This window comes from Tupaia chinensis, unplaced genomic scaffold, assembly GCF_000334495.1.
Source record: "Tupaia chinensis unplaced genomic scaffold, TupChi_1.0 Scaffold144682_1, whole genome shotgun sequence".
NCBI lineage: Eukaryota > Metazoa > Chordata > Mammalia > Scandentia > Tupaiidae > Tupaia > Tupaia belangeri.
The window spans coordinates 3,267,360-3,280,665 of record NW_006204543.1 but is presented as its reverse complement, the minus strand read 5'-3'; the positions used below and the strand labels follow the sequence as shown (position 1 = coordinate 3,280,665).

General features: G+C 46.4%; 1 protein-coding gene across 8 annotated transcripts in view; it reads right to left on the bottom strand.

Moving 5' to 3' along the window:
* NEO1 (neogenin 1) overlaps positions 1 to 13,306 on the bottom strand; it is a gene marked incomplete at its 5' end in the record, with an annotated part of 82,445 nt that overhangs the window by 53,641 nt on the left and 15,498 nt on the right. For all 8 annotated transcript variants that reach the window (XM_014583747.1, XM_014583753.1, XM_014583748.1 and 5 more), the window contains 1 exon segment: positions 12,227 to 12,347. In XM_014583747.1, the coding sequence (XP_014439233.1) occupies positions 12,227 to 12,347 (121 nt within the window).

Genomic DNA, 13,306 nt, shown 5'->3' with positions numbered 1-13,306 from the left:
GAGAAATCACCCCCCGGGGGGATGGCCACGCCGCAAATCCCTTCTCCTCCATTCTCCTCTCGGGATCTTGAGCACGCACGCACACGTGCCACCGGGTCCGGGATGCGAACTGCGGTCAACTACGTGGGAGTCCAGCGACATAGCCATTATGCTAACTGCTGGTTCCCTGCCCATGACTTTTTTGAAGACCTCTGTATAAAGTAGAAAGTGTTAAATAGGAGGTCAAATAAATCTAAAACCAGTTTCAAATTAAGAGTGTTCTTTCTACTGAAGGATTGTCAAGAGCCTTGCAGCTGAGGCGACATTTAAATATGGGCCTTGGAGCCAGCAGGTGGCACAGTGGTTAAAGCACTGGACTCTCCCATAGCTGACCACAGTTCGAATCCTGGACCTGATGGCTTGAAAATCATGCTGGGTGTGTGTGCATGCTTGCCAAAATCCCAAGAAGAGAATGGAGAAGGAACTGTGGTGTGTCCATCTCCCCTGGGGGTAATTTCTTACTTTCCTTTTCCTGTCTCTCTCATGAATGCACATGTCCAATGGCCAAAAAAAAAAAAAAAAAGATAAATGCGGGCCTTGAAACACAGAGATACAGGACTGGATCCTGCTAGAAGGGAGACTCCTGGCGAGCAAGCTGCAGACGTGCTGACACACAAGGTGAGCGAGGCGAGGCGGGCGGAGGTGCTGAGAATGGCGCTCCCTCCACAGCACCGCACAGTGTCTCCATGGGTGTCCTTCCGCACGGCAGACAGGCTCGGGTCACGTGCGGGTTCCGAAGTTGTGTGAGCATGTGCGCCTGGTCAGGTGCCTCAGTTCTCTTCAGTACTCACATGCAGGACCCCGGCACCCTCCTCACGGTGTCTGCGCGTTTCACACACCCCCTAAACCCTCAGACCCCAGGATGTGGGAGATGTGGGGTCATCTTCTGAAGTAAGGGGTTAACGGATCGGAGAGCTTAGAGATTCAGCGTAACTGATGTACAGGGAATGGGGAGGGAGCAGACCAGAAAGCCTAATGGGGTTTCCCAGCAGCCTGAGGCCCCACTGGGTTGGTGCTTATGAACCTGGTATTCAGCCTCCTTGGCTCTCGAAGAGAATAACATGTTCCAAACGAAATGATTTAAAGCTACTAGGGAGCCAGCAGGTGGCGTGGTGGTTACGGGACTGGACTCCCACAGGCTGACCATGGTCCGAGTCCCGGACCTAGCAGCTTGCTTTCTCACTTTACCTGTCTCTCTTTCCCAGACCTGGCAGCTTACTTTCTCATCCCCCCCACTCCCGGTCTGTTTCTCTCTGGTCAAATTTAAATTAATTAATTACTTAAATTTAAATAAATAAAAGCTACCCGAGCACCAGAAATGCCCATCAGTAGAGCTGCTGAATTGCTGGGAGAGAGGGGAGGGTCAGAGGCAATGTGAACAGAGACTCACAGAAAATGCCCAGGCTTCAGGCTTGGAGTGTTCGAGCAATTTCAGTGGGGGAAGAGGAGTCACGTGTGATGATGCCACCAACTGTGAGCTCCTCCTGGGGCGCAGTGAACGTGGGAACACAGGCACACACCCTGGTGGGCCACTGCAGAGGGGGTGTGCTCTGACAGTCCCTGCAGGGAACTGCTGGTTCAAACGAATGACTTAAAAAACAATTAAAGGAAGTTATAAAACAAAATGAATACAAAAGCGCCCCTCCCAACCCAGTGCAGGAGAGATGTTTTGATTTTGAGGAAGTCATCTGACTTCTTCCTGACATCAAAAGCTCTCATTAAACAAGGTGTGCTAGATGGGATGACGCAGGACCCATCAGCGCCCTTCCCTCCTTCCATTCCGGCCCAAAGGGGTGTCAGTAAGATTCCAGCGGCCCGGGGGAGAAGGGGGGCCAGCGCAGGGTACCTGTGCTCCACACCCAGTGGGACTAATCAGAAGTAGCACTGACTTCACATGAACTCAGTCACAAGCAGGCTTACGAGACCCCGAGAGAGAAAGAGCGTCTTTTTAGACTCAGACGTCCAAATGCTAGCAGTTTGTGTGAACTCCTCAGATTATGTAAAAAGCAACAGAATTCAAGTTGCTAATAAAGATCTTTAACAAAACTATTTTAAAAGAAACTAGAACTATTCGAATGTGTAAAAGAGTGCTAACTGAAGACAGACACTGTTTCAAATCCAGAAGGAAAATCACCAAGCTGGAACTCAGGAAGTCTCTCCCATTCGTTTTGTCCTTTGGGGGCCACGATGCTCGGGTACACACTGTGCACAGGGAAGCTCAGCCAGGAATTCTGGTGGCGAATAAAGATCCCTCTGCATGGGGCCTGCAGAGGTGTACCGGTTACATCGCTGGACTTTCACGTAGCTGAGTGGGTTCTGAGCCCCAGACCCAGTGGCTTAAAACTCACACTGGGCATGTGTGCTTGTGTGCCCAGAATCTGGAATCCGGAGAGTAGAAGGGATTGTGGTGTGGCCACCCCCCCTGGGGGGATGATTTCTCACTTTCTGTTTGTCTCTCTCTCTGGCAAGTGCACATGCCCTATAGCAAAACTCTCAAAAACAAACAAACAAAAAGATGGCTCTGAAAAATATGTGTACAGCTAAAATTTTAATTAAAACAATATTACAACAGTTACGAGGCAGTTGTGGCATTTAAAATGCCAATACCAAAGAAAAACATTTCCCAAAGTGCATATCAAATTCTGCTATTCTTTTTATTTCTCATGAATTCTTCAGCATGCATCACTTGGGAGAGATTCTCCATGCCAAAAGCACTAACCTACAGTGAAAAATGCACCGATCCAGCATTAAGATGCTACGAAGTCAGGTCTATATACATAGCCAGATTGCCAGTGATGGCTTTCAGAACCAATGGCGTTCTGCCAGCTATGACATTATTGTATAATTTAGCATCTCTTAAATATAGCTACCAATTAAAAGTTATTCAGACATACTACTCTCCTTCTGGCGTTTTAGCACTGCATAATGGATTCTTCCTTTATAACAAAATAATAGTATCAAATTCAAGTACGCTCTCTGATAGTTTCTAAAGCTATCACTACCCCCAGAAATGGCATCTGCAGGCCGGTGTAACTCCAAACACAAACACTATCACTGAGGCACTAAGTTATCATGTGGATGACCACGTTCTGGTCTTAAAATTCATGACTCTTGGGGCCAGCAGGTGGCGTAGTGGTTAAGGCACTGGATTCCCACATGGCGGACAACAGTTTGAGTCCCAGACCTGGAAGCTTGAAAATCATGCCAGGCGTGTGTGCACGTGTGCTCAAAAGCCTGGGAAGAGGATGGAGGAGAAGAGACTGTGATGTGGCCATCCCCCAGGGGATGATTTCTCACTTTCCCTCTGTCTCTCTCAGGTGAGTATACACACACTATAGCAAAAACCTTAGAAATAAAATAAAAAGCCATGTCTGTTTAAAAGGAAAAAAAAAATCAGAACTTTAGACCAAAAAATAAAAAAACGAAGTTAATGCCCAACATTAAACGGACTACTCGTACATCAATCACGCGTCTGCCACTCCAGTGAGAACAGCACTTATTCCAGTGCGAGCGACTCTGCACTGCAGGGAAAACCTTGTTCCATCCAAGCAGACGAGATTTCACAGAGAGGCTCTCTACCCTGCGGTGTCAAACTCCAATCGCTCCCTCGCCCCCGTTCCACATAGCCAGTAAGGCAGGAATCTTACTTCCTTCTGAAGCCAGTCTTTTCATTGCTGCCTCTGAGTTGAGGGCCTTAAACATCACCTCTAATCTGGGGCAAACCCTCCTAATCCGTATCACAATTCCGTCTTTTCCTCTAAAACCAGTCGGCATGTCCCTAATGCTCGAATCCGCTTAAAGGGCTGCTTGTTTTATTTTCCTATGTGCCAAAAACCTGCTGAGTCTCCCAAGTGCTTGGCAGATGCTACCCCTGATGAGATGAAACCACTTGGTGGCCCTGCACCTTCCCATAAGCACACTTCTCTGAATGCTGGCACGTGGAGCTGCCCCGCTCTGCATGCGCTTTGAGCTTCCTACGTGCACACCTGAACCATCAATCCTCCTCCACTTTCATGGAATCTGACACATCAGTCCCCCACTCCCTCTAGGCTCAGTCCACATGCCACAGTCTTTGAAAAGTCTTCCTTGGGGACCAGCAAATGGCATAGTGGTGACGTTGCTGGACTCCCACATGGCTGACCATGGCTCAAATCCTGGACCCAGTAGCTTCAAAGTCAGATGGGGTGTGTGGGATTGTGGTGTGGCTATCCCCCCTTGGGGGTGATTTCTCGCTTTCCCTCTCACTGTCACTGGCTCTGTCTTTCGCTCTCTCTCCAGCGAGTGCATATACCCTAAGGCAAAAACGTCTTATAAATATTTTTTAAAAAGACTTCCGTGCCTGTTCGACCTAGCAGAGCTCACTTCTCCCCATTCTGAGCTACGGCAGCACTCTGGCATTCAGCATGGCTCGTAGTGCAATCCGTTCAGACCCATATCCAAAACCTCTACCCTGGCACTGCTGGTTAAGACTCAATAAACTGGCCATACTTGGGATGGGTACAGGGTACATTGCTCACGCCCGGGTTCATGTGAGTAAAGGAGGCACTTCTGATGGTCACACCGGGATGGCAGATGTAAACACAGAAGGTCTCAGGCACACAGGAAGCGTGGCCTCCGAGCAAAAAATACAGCCTGCCGAAGTGTGGCTGGGGAGTGACTCAGGGCACCAAGAGTGACATCAGGCTGGGACGGTGACTCTCAGAATACCAAGCGTGACAGAAGGCCAGGATGGTGTCTCAGGGCACTGAGCGTGACACAGAACATAAATGGAAATAAAAGAATGTAAATGATGTTTTTCTGGAAAACATGAACTTGCAGTTAGTGTAATGGCTATGTCGCTGGACTCCCACATTCGCGTCCCGGACCCGGTGGCTTAAACTCACGCCGGGCACGTGTGCGTGCGTGCCCAAGATCCCGAGAGGAGAACGGAGGAGAAGGGATTGTGGCATGGCCATCCCTCCGGGGGTGATTTCTCACTTTCTGTCTCTGTCTCTGTCGTGCTGGCGAGCACATGCGCCCTATAGCAAAAACCTCTCAAAAAAGAAAAAAAAAACATGAACTTGCTAAAGGGGTAATGTTTGGAATTGGAACACAGGGTGTTGGTTCTGACTTTGATGCTATTTATCTGCTATAAGGTGCATGCACTTACCAGAGAGAGACAGAGAGAGGGGAAGTGAGAAATCACCCCCTAACTCCCCAGAGACGGCCACATCGCAATCCCTTCTCCTCCAGTCTCCTCTCAGAATTTTGGGCGGGCATGCATACAGTGTGAGTTTCAACCCACCAGGTCCAGGACTTGAACCATGGAGTCAGCTGGGTGGGATCCAGTGCCTTACCACCATGCCACCTGCTGGCCGGCTGACTAGTTATTCAAAGGCAAGTCACTCGAGCTTCCAGTTTGGCCAAATACTCGGATTTCTAAGGTCTGACCCATACTAAGAGCATAGACCTTCTCTGCCAGATAGCTTTGAATCTCTGTGCAGCCTGTGTACTCAGAAAAACAGCTGGCTACACGGAACAAATTTGTTGTTAACATTTTAGTAAAATGTACCTTACCACCTTATCATGTGTATGCTGCGACTCATCTTCCAGGGAAAAAATGCTGCAACAACCAACATTTGTAGACTGCTGTCAAACACACTTGACCTATTTTCTTCTCCCACGGCACTGTTTCAAGAAGTAAAACTCAGAGAGTTTAAAACTACCTTGTGGGCCGAGCAGATAGAGTAATGGTTGCATTACTGAACTCTCATGTATTCGACCATGGTTCAAGTCCTGGACCTGGCGACTTGAAATTCACACTAGGCCTGTGTACGTGCCTGCCCAAGATCTCAAGAGGAGAATGAAGGAGAAGGGAGTGCAGCATGGCCATCCCCCCAGGGGTGGTTTCTCGCTTTCTGTCTCTCTGGCATGCGCACACACCTTAAAACCAAAAATCTCTCTAAAAAATAATAAAATACAACCACCTTTCAAAGTAGAAATCCTTAGACATGAATTTAAATATTTCAAGTTTTATTTCTATATTTTTTCAATCTCACTTTCAAAAACTGTCCTTTCCTCCCCATCTTCAGACTCTTCCATCCCATCCTACAGACGTAGCCACCGTTCACAGGTGGCTGTGTGGACTGGTAAAACTCATGGGAGCATGTACATGCCTACACCCTCCCCTCTCATCTCTCTCACAAACAAAACCAGACTACAAACCCTTTGCTGCAACTTGCCTTGTTAGATATTGTAACCGGAGTATTTTCCCATACGCTGATCTACTTGAGTCTTGGTAAGAGCTACCTAGCACTCCACTGCAGTCACACGTTTAACGAGCTCCCGTCCTGGATGTACTGATGAGGCCATTCCCAGATTTCCGACAGTCTGACGTATGCATCCTTAACTATTTCTTAACCGTATCTTAAAAAAAAATTATTTATCCACCTATTTTATTTTAATTTGACTAGAGAGAGACACACAGAGAGAGAAAGAGAGTGAGAAAGCAAGCCACCAGATCCAGGACTCGAACCGTGGTCAGCCATGTGGGAGTGTCCAGCACCTTAAATACCACGGAACCTGCTGGTCCCAATTCTATCTTCAAGATAAATTATTACAAATAGTATTGTTTGTGTTGCTGAACAGAAATATCTGAGACTGAGTGATCTATAAGGAACAGAGTTTTAACTGGCTCACGATTCCAGTGGCTGGAAAGCACCATGGGCCAACATCAAGCAAACCACTGTGTGACATCACGACAGGGCTGACAGATGCATAGAACGAGGCAGGCAGCATGTGCAAGGAGAGAGGAAACCGAACTCCACACTTCCTGTTTGTCTCTCCCACGCCCCTGCTGGCTGGCTGGTGCTGTCCCATTAGGACCCACGTCTTAAAGGTCTCACCACCTCCCAAAGCCATTATACTGGAGACCAAGCTTCCAGAACAGTAACCTTTGTGGACAAACCATTATTCAAATTATAGCAAAAGGGTACACAAATCCTTAATTATTATTTTTTTAAACTGTAGTTTCTTTCTTTCACAAATGAGACAGACAGAGACAGACAGACAGGGAAAGGGAGGGAGGGAGGAGCATGCCCAATGGGGTCTTCACGTCACGACCCACCCTAGTGTACTCCAGGAAGTTACTGAATGTGAGCCCGAACCTACCCAGGTGGGTCAGCCTCTCAGAGCGCCAGAGCGCTTTTATGCCACCATCTGGGCCCACGTTCTAAGTTACTCTAAATGCAATTCTAAAATTGCATTTTAAAAAATTTACATTGCTTTCAAGAACTTAAAAACCTAGGTACCCTCATGCTCCAGTCTGATGAGTACAGAGCAACTGAAAAAAAAGATAAACCTGTAAATGCTGACATGGCCGTAACATACTAACATAAAGTCACAGAAAAGTCTGATGTCACTTCTGCAAGTAAAGTTTCTATGTGACTGTGTGCATGTGTACGTAAGTGTAACACACACATATCTTCCTTCTAACCCTTCAGGTCTCATCTGAATATCACCACACAGAAAGGACCTCACCTCACAGAAAGGTTCACTGTTTCAAAAATAACTCCTACTCGGGAACCAGCAGTTAGCGTAATGGCTATGTCGCTGGACTCCCACGTAGTCGACCGCGGTTCGTGTCCCGGATCCGGTGGCTTAAAACTCACGCCGGGCGCGTGTGCGTGCGTGCCCAAGATCCCGAGAGGAGAATGGAGGAGAAGGGATTGCGGCGTGACCATCCCCCCTGGGGGGTGATTTCTCGCTTTCTGTCTCTATGTCTCTCTCTGTCTGTCTGGCGAGCGCACGCGCCCTACAGTGAAAATCTCTCCAAAAAAAAAAAAAGAAAAAAAAAAATAACTCCTACTCTAGTAAAAAAAAAAAGAAAAAAAAATTTAACTCCTACTCTACACCCAGTAATTTTTTATCAGAGCATTTTTTAAAATTTCCTTTCAGTAGACATAAAAGTTTTCATTGTCTTGTTTATTCATTTCCTTGCTTATTGTCTGTCCCCATGAGCATTATGAGGGCAAAAGAAGCACGCCTGCTTGTTACAAGCTATTTCATCCCACCACCTGGCGCGATGAAGGAGGACTTTTACAGAGAGGCGGAATTCTGCTCAACAGTAGTTACTGAATGAATGAATACATCAGAGAGGCTTGTTAACCAGGTCTATCTGTAGGAAGGGTTAAAAGTAAACTCCCTTTTCTCTCGGTCAATTATGCATTTTTATTTTTGACAGTGCACATCTGCTATTTTAAAACATTTTAGCTGCAAGTCTCGTTTCAACCAGACCTTTCAGCTGCCTTGCAATCTGATCACATGAGATGATTCTCGTTTTGCAAATTTATGTGATCTAACTGAATAGTAAGTGGATTTTTGCTGTTTTTTATTCTGTCATCTTTGAATCACGAAGCTGACTTTTCATCTCCGCTCTAATTGAGTTTAATGCTGACTACTGAATTTCTCCGGGAGCTTTGCCTTTCTGTGTCCTTTCGGTTACTATTACCTTAAATGTGGAGTGTCTACACCTCGCAGACTGTTGTGTGTGTTACTCTGTGTGTCCTCAGAGGTGAGCTGTGCAGAGCTCATTGCTTACACTCACAGGAAAGGTAACGGCGAGCCAGCTCGTGGGTGGAGGGAGGGGACCCAGACCAGTGCTCCAGGGCCTGAGCGTAGGGCCCTCTCCCTACCCCAGTCACGGCACTGAGGAAGGTCCCTGACCAGGAGTGCCTGGGTCTGCCTGAAAGTGCATCTCCTTTAATGCCCAGGCAGAAGAAGTGTTTTCAAACACACAGTAAATTCATGTATTATAAAAACGACTGCATTTTTATTAGCAGTGAGAAGGAGCCCAAGAGATCGCTGAACTGAATTCTTCAATTTTTTTAGAAAATAAAACCTCACAGAATTTCTGTACCAAACCCAACCACTCAGTCAGTCCATGGCAGACGAGAACTAGAACCTAGGCATTAACATCACATGCATTTTCTGTCTTAAAAAAAGCCCCTGGACATGAAATTCGTATTTAAGAAGTTGGATTACAAAACAGTTACCTTCTGTAAAACTTTTCCTAAAGTTACTATTACTGCCCCCCCAAGGCAAAATAACTGATGAGACTTTGACCTTTAACACCAACACAAACTACTATATATCCTAGTACTTCATATTTAAAACATTCCACTAGCAATTAGTGATTTCCTGCTGTCTAACCCGCCTTTAATCATGCCAGGCCATTAGTCACTTATTCCAGAACTTTCATTACTTAATGCTAATCTCAGATACTATCTGGAATTTCTGACAAATGTTTCTGTCCAAAAAAGAAAGGGGGGGGGAGGAGGTGGGGACACTGGACATGCGCCCTTATCTACCAGGCCACAGCATCCTAGAGATCACGCATGCACTACCAGGTGTGAATTTCCTCTACTGAAAACAAGTCCACACCCTCCCTTCTCATCAGCCTTCTCTCTGACTGGAACTGAAGTCGGAGTTGTGAGAGTGGGCATGGCAGCACATCAGGAGAAAACGCGCGCTTCTGTGTCTCCGCATCCCAGCCTCGTATGACAGCTTTGGTATCTATTTTTAAATTCAAACTGACACAGGAAGAAGGGCCAATAAAAGTGAATGGAAAAATCTGCAGAATTTTACCACAACTCTTACTACTCTTAACATAGCTGCAATCATTTATATGCCAATTAAAAAAAAAAGCAGTCAATAAAGATTACTAAAAAAAAAAGAAAAAAGAAAGACAGTATTTTCACCAAAAAAAAATATGACAGGCTATACTAATTTGAAATGGCAGCAAATAAAAATACTATTTTATGTTCAATGAAATATTTTAAAAGACACAAGTTCTTCTAAAATCAAGAGAGTTGCTGTTACTAAAAATGCCTAAAAATAAAGTAGAATATTATAAGCTATATTTCCTATGTTTTGACTAAGAAAGAATGTTTGAAGCAACATTCCAATTCTACTTTCCAATGTTTCCTGGTGATGTTGCACAATGTGGTATTATTTTAACTCTTACCAGGAAGTTGCATTTGATAATTAATAACCATGCTGTCCAACCACATCAGCTGGTGGCCTACCACCTCACCGGCCGTAGGCTGAAGGTGGACAGGCAGAGATGCACACTTCCAGGGGTTGGAAAACTCCCCCAGACGTAAGCCACCACAGCAGGACTGCCAGAGACACCTGGATGCTTTCCACAAGTTTTCAAGCAAGGACTATGGAGACAGGCACTCCCATGGACTCCCCCGGCTTCCAGCACTTGACTCCTGTGTTCCTGGGGGTTACATCCACTCGGCCGTGGTCTAAAGGTTTCCTGCAAACCGGGTCTGCTCTGCAGTGCTCCGCAGTTCTCCGCAGCTCCGCCCTGGAGCCACGAGGCTGGGCAAGTTTCCTCGCTATTCACACTCAAAACCTGACTGCCTTCTCTCACCCTTACATTCTTCACGTCCCTCCTCCTCGCCTCTCCCTCACTTTTTCCATTTAAAGCGTCAAGTGAAGCTGCCTGCCACTGACCAGCAATGACGCAGGCCACAGATGACCAGGGCCGAAGGGTCTGTATCGTACAGTCCCGTCGTTGGCTCTGAGGGCCAGAGAACAAATCTCTTAGACTTTAAGGGCCCTTTGGACTCTGCCAGCAGTAGTTACCTCTGCCATTACAGCGTGAAAACCACCACGGACAGGACACGGACAGTCTGTGGACAAACACGTGTGGCTGTTTCACAATAAACCTTTATTTACAAAAACAGGGCATGAGCTGGATCTAGCCCTCAGGCCACACTTGGCCAGCCTCAGTCCGGTCCAGGGATCCTTAAATGTCCCTACGTCAGTGTGTCCCAAACTGTGTTCTTTAAGATATCAACGGAGCTACCAAATAAACAAACTACAAGGCCCATGCACGGCCAGCGGATTTGGGAATGCACGTGTGCACATTGCATCCCACTCCTGGAAGCATGGGAGGCCAGCGGATAGAGAAGAGGCTCCGACGGGCCAGGGGTCGTCGGCCCTCGTGCTACCACACCGAAGGGTACAGCAAGGTCCGCCAGGTCTGCAGTCCCTGCCGCAGACCCGGGTCTCCCAGCCTAGGGCCGTCTGTCGCCCTAACTCCTGTCTACGTCCTTCTACCCTCCTCGATGGCAGCGGACAGAAAGGCGGGCACTTAAAGACACGCCTTTTCAGCATTAAAGCATTAGTACTTCTAGCATTGAAAACACCTTTACCGATTACAGAGAAAGTAATGTATGATTGTTTTAGAACACTGAGGAAATAGCATCCCTGAAAAATAATAATACCAATATTTTGGTGTGGGAACACACTTTTTAAACTAAATTCAGATTGTTTCTAGTACTTTTCCACTTGACGTTATATTCTGGGATTTTCCTGATATTATCAGAGTATCAAAGGCATGGTTTTTAATAGCAAATAATTTTTCTACCCTAAGGTTATGCTATAATTATTTTAACTACTTCCTCTATTTTAGAGCACATAGTCACTTCCTATTCTTCTTCTCTCTATGCCTGTCTCGTTTTCTCTTTAAATTACTCATGCTGATATTAATAAGTCTTTGTCCAGATCTCTGACTCCCTAGGAGAACTTCCGAAGAGAACAATGAGTGGGTTGAGTCAGTAATCTTTCAGAAGCAGTGAACAGAATGGTGTTATCAAATGGTTTAACAGGGTGAGGGAGAGACACAAACGGACTGCACCCTCATTAGCCAGCAGGAAGATGTGCACTTAGATACAAAATCTCTGCAACTAGCCGACGGCGCTCTTACCGGGTGCTAGCCCCCACACGATGAGTTGGCCTCACAGACTGCACTACCTCGGCCCTCCTACCGGGTGCTAGCCCCTCAAACGCTGAGTCACCCTCGCAGACCGCACTACCTCGGCCCTCTTACCGGGTGCTAGCCCCCTACACGCTGAGAGCCTCACAGACCGCATTACCTCGGCCCTCTTACTGAGTGCTAACCCCCCACCCTGAGTTGGTCTCACAGACCACACTGCCTCAGCCCTCTTACCAGGTGCTAGCCCCCCACACGCCAAGTCGGCCTCAGAGACCACACTACCTCAGCCCTCTTACCAGGTGCTAGCCCCCCACATGCTGAGTTGGCCTCACACACCACACTACCTCGGCCCTCTTACCGGTAGCTAGCCCCCTACACGCTGAGTCAGCCTTGCAGACCGCACTACCTCGGCCCTCTTACCATGTTCAAGAATTATCAGCTGGGCTCCTGCTTGCACGTTTCCAAAGTCATTCTCAGCAATACACTGATAAAACCCTTCGTCTGATTTCACCAGACCCAGCACTTGAAGGTTATGCTCCTTCTGAGGGAAAATAAAACAAAACAAAAACACATAAATAACACTTTATAATTCAACTGATAAATATTCAAATTTGCAAGGATATGTCCTTTTGGGAGGGAGGATAAATGAGTAGAACTGTATGATTCAGTTACTGTGATCGACCTATGTGTAACCCCGTGAACTCACCTTGTATTAAAGTATCGGCAACGATCAGCTGACAAGAGCAGCTCTTAGAAACAGTAAAGAACTCAGCACTCAGGCAGTCGCCCCTTCACTGCTGACTTAAACCTCTGCTTGGAAAATGTCAGACGTGTGACGCCATGTGACTACAGTCAGTCTGAATTCCTCCCATGGTTTGAATGTGTCCTCCCGAAATTCATGTGTTAAAAACTGGGTGAGCCATTGTGATGGGATTAATCTGTTGATCATGTTGAAAGGAAGCCTTTGGGAAGTGATGAGGCCCCCCAAATCGAGCCCTGGGTTTATGAGGAGAGGGGAGGAGACAGACATGTGACGCGGACACACTCACTTCTGCCCTCTGCTATTTGACCCACCAGCAAGGAGACCCATACCACATGTGGGATCTGGACCTGGGACCTCCAGAGTGAGCTGATAAACCTCTGTTCTTTTTAAATTACCCAGACTCAGGTATTCCTGTTATCAGCAATGAAATGCACTACAAATGTTTGTGGATTTAAGGTACTTTCTTCCAATTATCTGAAATACCAACAGTTCTAACAGATTAGAGACAGTAAGTGAAGACTTACATATGAGCTTCCCTTAACCATGATGCACTATATAGACACCCACTACTGTGATCACTATAACGAACATGGTTTAAGACTTTTAAAAAGTATACTAATATTGATAAAAGAATAAAAAAGCAATTTAGCTATAAGAGGTTGTGTTGTCCAATTAAATACTAGTAAATTACTTTTTGTAATATGAAATTATGCAGTTCAAAAATAGGAAATACATTC